The sequence below is a fragment of the Nuphar pumila genome, chromosome 4, assembly GCF_984573655.1.
Source record: "Nuphar pumila chromosome 4, dmNupPumi1.hap1.1, whole genome shotgun sequence".
NCBI lineage: Eukaryota > Viridiplantae > Streptophyta > Magnoliopsida > Nymphaeales > Nymphaeaceae > Nuphar > Nuphar pumila.
In genome coordinates, this window is record NC_143252.1 from 13,215,232 (window position 1) to 13,230,378 (window position 15,147).

The window sequence follows — 15,147 nt, forward strand, 5'->3', positions numbered from 1 at the left end:
ACATAGAAAACAAGACGCCATGGTGTGCGAGTGCGGGTGCTCGACGTTCTCCTCAGACAGTCGACGCCCACGATGAGCCCAGGCCTTTGGTCGTCGGTGAGCAGGACCCTATACCACATAAACCTTACCTGAAATTTGAGGTATTTGGGGGTAGGTTAATAGCTATGAATCTCTCATCATTTTTATGGCAGCCTACCCCTTTTATATAACAGGGAAATAGGCTTTACGTGAATTTGGTCTCTCCACATTCACGTAACTTTCACCCATTAACTCCTCGTTATGTGGCCCACTAAGAGGCCACTAATGGTGTCAAACCAGGCCATTGGACCCAGATCCATTATGTCCAAGATAGATATCTGAGATTTGGTGCTTCCATGTGCAGGAATGTTTATGTTGCTCAAGCTTTGGTTAACAAGAGTGTCATTGTGAATATTATTTACAAAGGTCCTTTGCTGTCTATGGGCTATGTGCTTATTTTCTTGCCTTCTTGTAACAATCTGCTATGGAAAGACAAGCCTCAAGATTGGCTACCCAATTATGGGTGATCATAAGTAATTCTCCCGATATTTTTAAAATGTTCACAATATTTTTTACTACGAGCAAGACACAATAGTGTTTCATCTCTATCATCTAAACACGGCTTCATGTAGCTCACTCTCCTATATTTATTGGGGAAAGTCATTACTTAGGAGACATTTAAAGACAACTGCTCAAAGAAAATGACTGAGATAAGACTCAACATCTGTGTATTGGATCTCAGGATAGAGTGCTGAGGCTTCATTCTCTTGGTTGACGGGGAAGGACATGAGGTCTCCCTTGTAGAATATGTGGTAGAAAATTGAGATTGCATATCTCATTTCCCATGGTATTTTGGTATCTGCACAAGCACAGAAAATTTTACACAACTTCATCCTCAAAAGTAGCAGCATGAAAATGTTATAAGAAAAGCATTGTTGTAAAATCGTTAGTCAAATGTCATTTTCATTAACTACAAAATGCACCACCAGATGGAAATTTTTGGTTTGAGTCTATCAGGTCAGAGAGGCACCTTTCGTTCAACCCAAACTCCATTTTTTTCTTGTTTTTCAGCCATTCATTTTTTGTGTTCTAGATCGATGTTGTCCATCTAGAACATGAATGACTGAAATTTTTTGTCGGGCATAGATCTGAGAAGTAAGCTATTCAAACATGGTGTTTGGGTTTCCGTTCATCACATGGATAAATGGCATCCAAGGCATCGCGTTTTGGTTTCAGATAGTATCACAAGTTCGCAACCTATTAAAAGCTGCACATCAAAACAAAATAAACTCTCAAACACGTAATTGTCGCCCTTGATTTTACTTACCTTCCAATTGTTGAAGCCATTGCTGCTGTGAGACTTGTTCCTTTTTCAAGGTCTTCCCACTGAGAGATTCCCACAAGTTCACAACCTCCATTTGAGATTTAACGTTTGTTGGAGGTCTCATGTAGATTGTGCGGTTAAGTGTACGTGGATCATCCATGGCCTTCACTGCGTATCTTCCCACATCTTCCTCCACCATCCAGACCACTATTCCCACATTAGAACCGATGGATTTAGTCCCCTTTGCATAATAAAAGTTTTTATTACAACAAATCTATTTTTACAATTTTTTAGGATTTATTGTGCATCATGAATGCATAATGTTGTATACGCACCACCCAAGGGGTTTGGCGTAGTGGGATGGGGTCTAGACCGTTTGGTTTGACTGACAGTCCAGGTTCAAATCCCATGGGTGTATCACCCCCCAGCTTAAGCCAAAGATGGGCGACTCCTTGGGGTCAAGGTACAGCAGCCTGAGCCAGGGCGGCTAAGTCTCTACCTTTGGGACGGTTTCTCTGAGTAAAAAAAAAAAAATTTGTTGTATAAGCACTTTTTTTACTTTTTATTTTTTAAGTGAGTCTAGCCAGAAGCTCAGCTTTCCTAAGAGAGAAGGAGAAATTGGTAGCTGCTTAAATGTTAGGCGCGAAATGATAAGTGCTAAATGGATTTTTTGGTGTTTTTCCAGTATTTTTTTTTTGCAGTTCCGACCCTATAAATGTGTTGGGCATGGTCGATTTATGAGGAATTCATACCTGGATCATGTGTTTTCAATAAAAAAATAATATTTGGAACTGCAAAAATTTACAATACAGTTGATTTTTTAACCTTATAAAAACCCACCCATGTGTCAGAATTGAACGCTTCAAGAGCTGATCCCTATAATCAGAATTTAAAAATAAAATGAAAAAAAGTATAAAAAACCCATTTAGCACGTTCATTTTGCACCTAACATGTGAGCAGCTACCAATCACTCTAAAAAGAAGAATGTGATGCATGTGAATATATATATATATATATGTAAAATATGAACTATTAAGTGAAATATATAAAAGATATATATTTTAAGTCTAATATATAAAACATATATATTCCATTTATAAATAGCATGAAATGTTTTTACATGAGTCAGCTTGTCTCATTCAGGGACAAGCCGAGCTCTAGCTCTAGCTCGGCTAAACACGAATATAAGACGAATCACGAGCTCAGTCCACTGATAAATGAGCTGAGCCCAAACATGCCCTGTTTGGTTAGTTTGTCCCATTTACCAGACCTATCCATCACTGAACATAAATTGGCAGACATCCAGTTGCTAAAACGCTTGAAGTCACCCCTGCCCACTGAGAGGGTGGATCAGGTGCAATCACATTGCACACAAAATATGTGCCTCTCCACCTAGCCGCCCTCCATCTTTGGGATACAGCCTGTCAGAAGTGGGGCCTAACAACAGATGGAGGGTGGCAAGGTGCTGCAGCACACATTTTGTGAGCAACGTGATTGCACGTGATCTCCTTTCGCCCACTTGGGAATACATGCACCCTGACCTTTCATCCAGGGACCACCTATGTGGGTTTCTAGCATGATTGGTTTTTTTTTTATATGGAAGCTGAGGTTAAGCAAAGCACCAATTCATTAAAGAAAATGAACACAAATTGCATATCATTAAACATTTCGGTGTTTTGTCTTTCCAGAATCTGTATATTACATCGCAAAGGAAATAAAAAGTAAGACAAAATAAATGTTGATATTCATTAAAAACAGCTTCAAAAGTGACAAATTTTGGAAACTAAGAAATATTTCATGCCGATTTGGTTTGAAAACAGCTTCAGAATTGTGAAAATGTTGAGAAACTAGAAAAAGGATCCAACCTAAGTTTTACAGGTTTTAACCAATGTCACAAATATCAATGATATAGTCACTTTATTGTGTGAAAATATCACAATATTTTTAGGAAAACAACTATTTTGAAGATATCACCATATTAGCTTGTACTTTCCCAATAAAGACCACTTTTTATTATTTTCATATTATTTGTATATTTTATACTTGTCAATATTTTCATGAGATTTTTTTGGAGAAAAGAAAAATTTTTGGATTTGCTCCGGCATTTTCTCACACCCAAAAAATACCAAGATTTGTGACATTTCTTAACCTCTTAAGCAGTAAGATAACGGGAATGATACCACTGGGGATGGGAAATCAAAATACATATTAAAAATAAAAGCTAACCTGAACAAAATGGTGTCATTGGTAAGCGCTAAGGATGCTCGTAGCAATTATAAAAATGATTTTTTTTTGCCGAAAAGAGAACAAATGAAAAATTGAAACTTACCTTTAGAACTTCCATCTCCATAGATGGGTACTTCATCTTTTGGTGGCCAAAACTGACCGATTTTGGCCAGCCCAGATAGGAAATAACCGGCAAAGCAGTGAGCAACCATGTAAGTGTATGGAATTCCACTTTCCTCAATGGCTCTCCTCACCTTTCTTTTCTGTTCGAACACCACAGAGCCTGGTGAAATAGCATGCTCCATGAAATCTGGATCCAACCCAAATTCTGACGGAAGAAATCTCTGCCATAAGATTTTTAGATCACGACAACATGCCATATCTATAGTAGAAAACATCATTTGTTTCAGTAATTTTTTTTCATTTTTTCCATAGATCAGATCCCATGTGATCTACAAGGTTTATTTAGTAGGAAACAGGTTTTGGATCACGTGGTTATGTAAGCTGGATCCAACCCAAATTCTGACGGAAGAAATCTCTGCCATAAGATTTTTAGATCATGACAACATGCCATATCTAGTAGAAAACATCATTTGTTTCATTATTTTTTTTCATTTTTTCCATAGATCAGATCCCATGCGATCTACAAGGTTTATTTAGTAGGAAACAGGTTTTGGATCACGTGGTTATGTAAGCTGGTTTTTTCTTGGAAAATCAATGGTCTCTCTCTCTCTCTCTCTCTCTCTCTCTCTCTCTCTCTCTCTCTCTCTATATATATATATATATATATATATATATATATATATATATATGTGTGTGTGTGTGTGTGTGTGTGTGTTGTTGGAAGTGTCATCGAACCCCAAAAAAATCAAACAACGTTGGACGCATCTAATGTGCACCAACTGTAGCGTAAAAAGGGCTTTATCGGCGGTCTCAAACCACCACTAAAGCTCCTGACAGAAAAAAGAGGGTGGCGACCGCTGCTAAAGGTATTTCTTTTAACTTTGCATGTGTGCCACAGATTGCGTGCACAATCAGCAACACAGGCGTGTTCGATTTCTGTCCAATTTTTTTGTTCGATGATGCTCATATATAAATATATAGAGAGAGAGTAGCTGCAGCTGCCTATAGATTTTTTTTCGTGCTTTTCTCAAATTTGACAGTACAGATGTGTTCTACATGCTTAATATTATTGGAATAATCTCTTAAATCATCCAATTTGAATACATGGGTAGGTTTATATAAGGTTTGAAAAATTAAGTCTTATATTTTAAAAAATATTCAAGTTGAAAATTCATGTTTTTCCATCATGAAAAACAGTTTTCATGTGTTGATTTCTAATAAATCAACACATCTGTAAGGATAGATTTACCAAAAACACCTCAAAAACCCCCCATTTATTCGCAGTAGGCTCCTAACTTTGATAGGCACCTACTATCCACTCTTATGTTTTTCGCAAATCTGACCATGTGGAGGCATTAGGCATGGTTGATTTGTTAGAAAACAACATTTGGGTTGTGTTCTCTTGATGAAAATGTGAATTTTTCAGCTTGTATATTTATGAAAATTATTGACGATCGATTTTCAAACCTTATAAAAACCTGTTCACAGAACTCCGACTGTGTATAAATGTTTAGTTATACACTGCCGGTCACAAGCCCGGATAAAGGAGGAGGGTTGAGGTAGGCTAGTGACAGCCAGCATAAAAACTTAGTCATACCCTATGAATATGAACCAATATGAGAATTTCGTTGAGGTGTTCCCTACCGAGCGACGCATTGTACTCTATAGGCTCGGAGGCAGTGATAAATGGGCAAGGGTTGCTAAGCCGTCGCCCAGAAGCGACGTGTCACACCGACGCCCGGGTGTGGTGTCAAATAAGCAAGGGTTCCCTCACTTTGTTGGACGGATGGGGGTAAAGAAGTTAGTCTAAGACTAAAAAATTAAGTTAGCCACTTGGAACATAGGGTCTTTAACTGGTAAGTTGGTAGAGTTAGTAGATGTTATGTGTAAGAGAAAGATTGATATTTTATGTCTACAAGAGACCAAATGGGTAGGTGAGAAGACAAAAGTGATAGAACCTTGGGGATATAAGATTTGGTATACAGGAATAAATAGAAATAGGAATGGAGTAGGGATTGTTATGAGTCGTGAGTTTATAGATAATGTAGTTGAGGTCCGTAGGAAGGGTTGATAGGATTTTACTTATTAAATTAGTATTAGGTACGGATGTTATTACTATTATTAGTGTTTATGCACCTCAAGTAGGTTTAGATGATTTCATTAAGCGTCAATTTTGGAAAGATTTAGATGAAGTAGTACAAAGGATATCGTATGGAGAAAAACTTCTCATCAACGGTGACCTTAATGGACATGTAGGCATTAGTAGGGATGGATTTGAGAGTATCCATGGAGGCTATGGTATAGGAGAAAGAAATGAAAGTGGAGAAAAGTTTTTAGATTTTGGTTTGTCTTATGATATGATCTTAGCAAACACTTGGCTTAGGAAGAGGGAGTCTCACCTAATAACATTTAAAAGTGGGGTTAATACGAGTCAGATAGATTTTTTTTCTACTTAGAAAGAGAGATAGGGGTTGTTGCATCGATTGTAAGGTTATACCGGGAGAAAGTGTAGCTACACAACATAGAGTCTTAATTTTAGATCTTAGAATTAGACAATGTCGCAAAAGGGATAGACATAGGATAGATCCTAGAATTAAGTGGTGGGCACTGAAAGGAGCTAAACAAGGAATGTTTGTAGAGCATGTAGTTAAGGAAGCTGATTGGTGTCTCGTGGAGGATTCATAATCAATGTGGAATAAGATAGCGGGTGGCATGAGAAAGGTGGCTAAGGAGGTATTGGGTGAGTCTAAAGGCGATGCATCGCTAGGTAAGGATACATCATGGTGGAATGAGGATGTCAAATTAGCTATTAAGGTTAAAAGAGAGTGTTATAGAAATCTAAGAGTCGTGATAATGAGAATTTAAAGAAGTATATGATAGCAAAGAAGGAAGCTAAAAAAGTAGTTCAAAACGCGAGGGATAAGGTATATAAGGAAGTTTATGACAAGTTGAATACCAAAGAGGGCGAGAAGAATATTTATAGGCTTGCAAAGATGAGAGATAGGAAATCGAGGGATCTGGGTATGGTTAAATGTATCAAAGATGAAACACAGAGGGTTTTAGTCAAAGATGAGGAGATTAAGGAGAGATGAAAAGATTATTTTGATAAGCTTTTTAATGGAAGTCATGCTCAGGATCTTGGAGATTTATCCATTCATTTTCATGAGATGAATCGTGACTTCATGCGCAAGATTCAAAAGAAAGAAATTGCAGAGGCTTTGAAGAAAATGAAATCAAGAAGAGCAGTTGGCCCAGATAGTATACCTATCGAGGCTTGGAAATGCTTGGGAGAGAAAGGTTTAGAATGATTGACAAATCTTTTTAACAAGATTTGGTGAACAAATAAGATGCCTAATGAGTGGAAGAAGAGTATTTTGGTTCCTCTATATAAGAATAAGGGTGATATACAAGATTGCACAAACTATCATGGTATAAAACTCATGAGTCATACTATGAAACTTTGGGAGAGGGTGATTGAGTCTAGATTGAGGAAGGTTGTCATGATATCGAAGAATCAATTTGGTTTTATGCCTGGAAGATCAACTATGGAAGCTATACATCTTCTTAGACAACTTACTGAGAGAAATAAAGAGGAACAAAGATTTGCATATGGTTTTTATTGATTTGGAGAAGGCATACGATAGAGTACCTAGGGACGTTCTCTGGTGGACAATGATGAAGAAAGGTGTTTCTCTCAAGTGCATTAGTATAATTAAGGATATGTATGAAGGAGTAGTAACCAATGTCCGCACGTGTGGAGGGGTGACAACCAATTTTCCTATAACGGTTGGGTTACATCAAAGATCTGCTTTAAGCCCTTTCCTATTTGTTATAGTGATGGATGAGCTTACGAGATCAATTCAAGAAAATGTGTTGTGGTGTATGTTGTTTGTTGATTATATTGTTTTGATTGATGAGTCTAGAGCTGGGGTTAATGCTAAGTTAGAATTATGGAGACAGACATTGGAAGCAAGAGGTTTTAAGTTGAGTAAGAGTAAGGCAGAATATATGAAATGTTGGTTTAGTAAGCAACGAAGTAGCGATGGGAGTGTAGTGAAGCTTGGTGAGCAAGAAATATCGGTGGATGATTGTTTCAAATATTTGGGATTTATCATTCAAAAGTGTGAAGAAATTGATGGATATGTAAATCATAGGATAAAGGTTGGGTGGATGAAATGGAAAAGTGCAACTGGAGTGTTGTGCGATCGAAAAATGCCATTTCGGTTGAAGGAAAAGTTTTATAGGACGACTATTAAGCCCGCTTTATTATATGGTACGGAATGTTGGGCTGCTAAGAGGCATCATATTCAAAAAATGAGTGTAGCTGAGATGCGTATGCTTAGATGGATGTGTGAAAATACAATAAAAGATAAGATTCGGAACGAGGAGATACGTCAGAAGGTAGGTGTTGCACCCATCGAAAATAAGATGAGAGAGAATCGTTTACGGTAGTTTGGACATATTTGGCGAAGGCCAAATGATGCTCCAGTTAGAAGGATGGAGAAATGGGAAAATATATTAGTTAAAAGAGGTCGGGATAGGCCTAGGAAGACTTGGATGGAGATGATAGGAAAGGATATGAATGCTTTGAACCTCATCGAGGACATGGCATTGGATAGAAATGATTGGAGAAGGATTTATGTGGAAGACCCAGAATGATTTTCTTTGTTGGTTCATATCGCCGACCCCTTTGAAAAACAGAGCACTCCCAAAAAAGGTGAAACACAGATTTTTCGGCCGCCTCGCACACCACACATTTACTCGGCAGATGAAATCCGATAGATTTGAGGAAGTTGTCAGTTTGCACCCGATTGTGTAAGATTAGTCCTCAGCTCAGGCTCGCCGAGAACCGGTCCACCCCCAAAGGAAGGAGAGCGAGGTAGAATTCTTTTGAGCGAAAAGATCCGTTCGGAGCATAGTTGCGTCCAAAGAACTGTGACTGTGAGTCAACATTTTCATTATTTGAAAGAACCGCAGACCATGCTTGGATCCATGATCGACCAAGCTTTGATATTATTCGTTGACGCATGCTTGTAGCCCCCACCAACGATTCCACACCCATGTATTTAGCTAAAAAAACGCTTGCACACAGGAACCCAGGTTGGTGCGCAAGCCAACTTTGTTTCACGAAGAGTATCATACTCTTCAGCCCGGGATCCTTGATTCCCAAACCTCCCTATATAGAGGAAGTCGAAGGGTGTCCCACCCTATCAAGTGTAGCTTGTTGTTGGGACCTCGCCCAGACCACAGAAAGTTTGTCACAACCCGAGCTAGATTCTTACTAACCCCCATAGGCATCAAGAACATAGACATAAAAAAATCTGGCATAGCATTAAGAACGTAGAACGTGCTTGATGAGTCTACCAGCGATGGAAAGGTAGGAAGCTTGTCAGCCCGATATTTTATTCTAAATCCTTTGAAGAGTAGCGCTCCAGGCTACCGTAGTTACACGACTGATCTGAAGCAGCAGACCCATATAAAAAAATGAGTTTTCCGATACCGAGCACCTGAATATCTGTTGGCCATGACCAGCATTGAAGGAGGGACATTTACCATGAATAGACAACACTTAGCGTAGTTCATGGGTAGATATCGTAGTTCATGGATAGACTTGACATCGATAGGAAAAAAAGGACAAGCTTGAATCTTAACATTTGTTGGATAAAAGTTCTTCCAAAGATAATTATGTCATCAGCGTAGATCAGGATCTGACTACGACACTCCTGTATACCGAGAAGCTCAATTAGACCACACTCCACTGCCCTCTTAACCAAAACCACAAGGCCTTTAGAGACGACGTTGAAGAGTAACGGAGACAGGGGACATCATTGTCGAAGACCACGACCAAGTTTGAATTGTTTCTCCTAGAACCCATTGATCTGAATATGTGCCTAGGCATTGGTTATCAGCTCATGCACCTAGCTAGAGAAATGCCTACTGAAGCCCAAGTTCGCCAACATGTTGAAAATGAACGGCTGAGTCGTAGACTTTATGAAAGTCAAGCTTAAGAGTGAAGAAAGGCCCCCCACTGATCTTGAGAAAGTACAATACTTCTGTGGTCAAAATGAAGGAATGTTGAAGCCTTCTATTAGGAATGAAAGCGAACTGAGCCTCCAAAAAAATCCTATGAGCGACTGACCGCATCCTATTAGCCAAGGCCTTGGCGATAATGTGATATAAACCCCCTAACATTGATATAGGGCAGAACCGCGAGATGTCTGATGTGACTTCCTCCTTAAGAATAAGCAACACAATGGCTAGGTGAGAATGAACCGGCAATCGGCCATTGCGATGAAACTTAACGAAGACACTAAGAATGTCACTCTTAACGCATTGCCAGAATATGCGAAAGAAATCCATCGAATACTCATCAAATCCTGGAGCCTTCCACCCAGACGAATCCCACAATGTCGAGAAGATTTCTTCTTCGGTGAACCCCTAAATCGAGTTGGAGAGCGCCCGATCCATAGACAAAAATAATGTCGTACCCATATAACCACCTGCAGCTTGGCTGCAGGAATACAGGTTAGAGAAATAGTTGGTGACAGCATGGAGTACCTGATCACCAGAGAAGGAGACACTGTTGATATATATAGAATGAATCGCATGTCTTCGATACCTATAAGATGTTAAAGAATGAAAGAACCTTGTGTTCCCGTCACCCGCTTTAAGTCAAGTCACCCTTGATTGCTGCTTCAAGCGAATCTCATCGTTTAGACGCCAAGATTACAATAAAAGAGCCAGCTCAGTCGGTCTAACATTGAAGCTTTCAATATCTGATGCATTCATATAGGTCGTATCCAAGAGAAATTGATTGATAGAAGACAACTCGCACTCTCAATCTTCCATATTTTGAAATTTGCTTATTTTATTGAAAATAATTCAATATTTGATATCGTAGGATAGGCGAAAAAGCTTAACCATGCATCGAGTAGCCGCCCGAACCGCATAGCAAGGTCTACTCCAAGATTGTTGGACTAACGACTCGAAACTCGCCTCCTTAAGCCACCATTGCTCAAATCTGAAGGTTCTGTCACCGGTGAAGCCTTGGCCTCATCGAATAACAATCTGACTATGGTCCGAGACAGATGGTGGAAGTAGGTAACATGAAATGTCATTAATAGAGCTCAGCAAATTCGACAAAATGAGCACCCTGTCGAGCAGACGAAAGCACGGTCTAGATCGTCGATCGGTCTAAGAGAAAGCTTCACCTACATGGGGAACGGGGTACAGTTGGTTCATCTGAATAAAGTTTTAGAAGTCCCTCATTGAAGCCGAGTATGTCACCGGAATGCTTGAGTCGATAGGTGACAGAATATGCTAGTCATCGAATGAAGCAATGCCCTTATTCAAGTCTGACCAAAACTCCTCGCGGCGGTAGAAACTGTACACCAATGTGACCACAGTTGGTGTCGTCTTTGGCGGTAGGGAAAGAGCGATGGATATGGAAAACGCTCCTTTGTCCACCTGTTGTAAGGCTAGAGAATGCTTCCCAAGTATGAGGAGGCCTCCCGCATATTGAATCGCAGGCTTGAAGAAGAAATTTGCACCACGCTAAATTTCGGAGACAACGAAGCTCGAGATATCCGTCATCTTTGTTTCACAAAGTGCAATCAAATCGGGCTTTTCTTGATGAATCCAACTCGCTAGGAAAAGACGCTTGGAGGAGCAATTCAGTCCCCAAATATTCCAACACAAGATCTTCATAACTTGAAATATGAAAATCCCTGAAGAGTGCGCATCCTCACCGACCGCCTAGGAGAAACCCCAGACTCGCCGGATGGAGATAGCAAAGGCCGACGACGTCTCCTTATTGGGAGACCCCCCCCCCCCCCCCCGCCCGCCCAGTTTGAGATAACCCCCTGACCGAAGGAGATTGGGTGCTGACGTTCGTGATATGCCAATCATCTGCGACCAAGGTCAGTAAACGATTTGCGATCGCGGCCAAGGACTCATGCATAACAGAATCGACGCTGAGTAACTGAGGTTGGGTAAGCGCTAGGTCGAGACGTCAAGTTGCTTCGTCGACAGACATACCCATAATTGATGAAAGATGACCACTCATAAAGGGCAAACCCGCAAGCGACGAATAGATCGAGTTTGGGGAACCCTTTGGCCATCGAAGTCGCCCTCCCAGATAAAAGAGGTGTTGTCCAATGCAGACAGAGCCCTGCAATACACGGCTAACAGAGGTGTAGTTACAAAATTGTTGGAGACCAGGTGAAGCGGACAGACGATGCAATTGACTGTGATAGACGAAATCAAGGCTGAAAGCTCATCAACTAGCCTGCAGAATAAATGTTGCTGGACCGAGACTCCAATAATAGGTGACTTGTTGGCCCGAACAAGAAACAAAGCCTCCGAAAGATGAGACCTCTTCCGTGTGAAAGGCCCAATCTCAGACCTTCCATTGGTCATAGCAAACGAAATTGAGGATACTGCAACTACAGAGAAGCCGAGAGAATCCTTAGGCGCCATGGCGACCCCTGACGATCCCTAATGCACATCAACCTCGCTGTAGGGATAAACCAAATGGATCCGCAACATCGAAACCCGAGACTTAGACCACCAGGATTCCCACGACAGCAAGCATCTTCCTGACCGAGGCAAAGATGCTCCGTTACACCCGCCATTCCACTTGATAGCCCGCCCGACTTCGAACGAGCCCAAAAAGGATGAGACTGCATATGATGATGATGGTGGTCTCTCACTCCGAGATAGCAAAAAGCCCCATACGAACACAAAAGCACAGACACCGCCAAGCAACCGAGGTAGCCCGTACGCCAACACCTCCATAGAAGAGCAAAATGATTACAGCAGACGAAGAAAACCCCTGCTCGCCCATGAGGACCCTGCGGCATCGGTAAAGTGTCCCACCCTAACCACTGGATGTCGTACGACTCGATAACTGAGTGCTAGTGTGACCACCAAAATAAGGAGAGGCGAGATCTCGGCATAAGAATCGAGAAGAGCCTGCTTGCCTGACCTCTAGCCTTAACATCTCCTCGAAAACAAAAAAAGATGAAAAAAGAGAAACAATACATCCGCCGAAGAGAAAAAGATGAATTGATCGCAAGCACCCCAGAGCACGTAACCTGCATTCCCGAACTCCGCTGAATAGAAAAAGATGAATTAATCGCAAGCACCCCAAAGCCCGCAGCCTGCACCCCCGAGTTGCAAAAATCACCGGAAGAAGAGCCCTTAGAGACGACGACAGCATAATAGATAGGCGAACCCAACAAAGCGGAGCAGAAACCGATCTGGCCCATTAGGGCGAGCGAACCACCGAGACGATCGCGACAGAGGTGGTTGAGTCTGAAACACTTCCCTAAGAACATCGGCGCGGTCGGTGACGGTAGCGTCGACACCCAAAAAGAGTCAATCTTAATCCCCAAAAACGACGACGAAAGATCTTCCAATTTGTCGATCTGGACCCAAAGCGCGAACAAGGTTTTGCGATGAAAGTGCATAACTCACAAAGAGGCACGTCTGAAGGAGGAAGGAGAGGCTACCGCCCACGAGCGCCTGAAAACCGAGTGTCGCCTTGACCTAAACGAGGCGCAATAGAGGCAGGCATGATGCCTGTGAAAGTTGAGCGAAAGGCAACCCGCGCACCACGAGTCACCCGGCATTACCCAGAAAAGACGAGAACGAGAAAGCTTTTTGAAGAAAGACCACTGTCAAGTTGCTTTCACCTTCTGCAAGCCCCGACCGACGACCGAATTGGGAAGCCTACGAAAGAAAAACAGATCCCAAAGCGTGGCGCCAACAAAGCATGCCTGAAGGGTTTTCACCCTGTCGGGCCCGCAGGAATCGCCCGCTGTCACGAAAAATTGGATACAAGATAGAGCTGGTTGACACACACAGGGTTGGTGGCACCTAAGCCCAGGAAGAAGAGGGATGAGGCAGGCATGGGTCACAGCCAAAAACTGAGAGAGAGCGGGTGGAGATGGAGATGGCCCTCGATGCCGGCGGAGCGACGTTGGAAGCGCACGAGTTGCAGCAGCGGTGACGGTTCACTTTAGAATGGTTGTTTCCCCGGAGTGAGCAGTGAAGAGGGAGGGGTTGGGGGTAATCGGCGTGCATAGCGAACAGGAAGGAGGTTAGGAGTTGCTAAAGTGATCAGCAAAAAGAGGGAGGGGAATTGGTGTCAGAGAGGGCAGCAAAGAGGAAGGGGTTGGGGTCGCCGGTGTGAGCAATGAAGAGGGAGGGAGGGGGTCAAGGGTGTTAAGCAGCAACAGGGAGAGGGAAAGCGGGAGTCGAAGGAGGGAGAGGGCCGAGGAGAAAGAGAGGAGGGAGACAGGAAAGGTTAGAGTCGATCATTTTGTGGGGTTGGGCTTCACAGTAGAGGCGATGTTTGAGGGTTGTTGTCTTTTCCCCACTCACAATCTAACACTAAAACCCCAAAGCTGTAAACATCAGATTTCATTGAAACCCAAAACACAGGAAAATGAAACCCCAATTTTTATTTTTATTTTGCACAGAGCCAACACAGGAAAATGAAACCCCAAATTTTTTGTTATTAGGCTTTCTGGATTTCTTTAGGCAACGAAAAGAGAGAGAGAGAGACCTTGATGGTTCCAACTTGTTTTATGGCCTGGATGAGTTTGAGCTGTTGTTCAAGCACCACTTCAGCCATTGCAGAGATGACATAGTCGATGGTGGAGAGGATGGAGACCAGTGCTTCATGATCATCCATGGAGGCCTCCACTAGAGTGGCACCTGCTTGCTTGTAGGAGAGAAGAAGGTGCAACTTGTGAATGTTGGAGTGGGTTTGAGGCCGAATGAGCAGAAGCGTTTGGTGCCTGGGTGAAGCCAAGCAGGCCTTGGTTATCCATGTGCCAATGTAACCTGTGGAACCTACAATGAGCACCTTGCCTGGATCCATGGCAGCTAGTTCTCTCTCACTCACTCACTCCCTCACTCCCCAAAATGCCTTTTGTTCTAGTGTTTTTTGCTTATCAGGGATGCAGTGGAAGAGATCGGAGTGCACATATGAAGGTTAATGGCACGACTCCGGGGAGAGTCGGACAAATAAAATATTAAAATTACACTGTTGCAGGTACGAGCGTACAAACTATGGCTGGGATTTTATTATAAAATGGCGGTTGTTTCGTGGAAGATGGTTAGCTAGTGCAAATACACTTCAATCTTTTGTTTTTGCTAGAAGTTTTTAAAATAGGATTTAATAAATGAGCAATGACTGAAAAGGCATAAGTTTGTCAGATTAGTTGAAAACAAAAACTATTATCTATTAATAAAAAATCAAAGCTTCGTAATAATAACTTAAGTCATTACATTTATATATGAAAAATACTGTACAGACATCAAGGCGTCGGTAAAATACTGACAAAGAATCTCATCCATCCATGAAGGCATTATTGGCGGAACCCACTCCACCGACAAAGCTTTTTTTTATTTTGAAAAAGAAAACAAACTGTTTTAGCAACTTTTTT

The 15,147-nt window shown here is 41.7% G+C and overlaps 1 protein-coding gene across 1 annotated transcript; it reads right to left on the reverse strand.

Annotated features, from left to right (window-relative positions):
• Window positions 1-362: 362 nt before the first annotated feature.
• Window positions 363-14,665, reverse strand: LOC149839420 (bifunctional pinoresinol-lariciresinol reductase 2-like). The gene is made up of 4 exons (XM_090002535.1): window positions 14,262-14,665; window positions 3,672-3,912; window positions 1,346-1,549; window positions 363-877 (listed from the first exon to the last, which is right to left on the reverse strand). Exons 1-4 carry the CDS (start codon window positions 14,577-14,579, stop codon window positions 711-713), a joined length of 930 nt encoding a protein of 309 aa, XP_089858661.1. The 5' UTR covers window positions 14,580-14,665; the 3' UTR covers window positions 363-710.
• Window positions 14,666-15,147: the final 482 nt, after the last annotated feature.

Bases quoted from the DNA above. Each gene is read 5' to 3' on its own strand.
- LOC149839420 (XM_090002535.1), bottom strand. From the start codon at position 14,579: ATGGATCCAGGCAAGGTGCTCATTGTAGGTTCCACAGGTTACATTGGC. The intron at 3,913-14,261 runs GTCTCTCTCTCT...ATCTTATGGCAG, and splicing joins AACAAGTTGGAACCATCAAG to AGATTTCTTCCGTCAGAATT. The intron at 878-1,345 runs GTAAGTAAAATC...GTGCTTGTGCAG, and splicing joins ATGGCTTCAACAATTGGAAG to ATACCAAAATACCATGGGAA.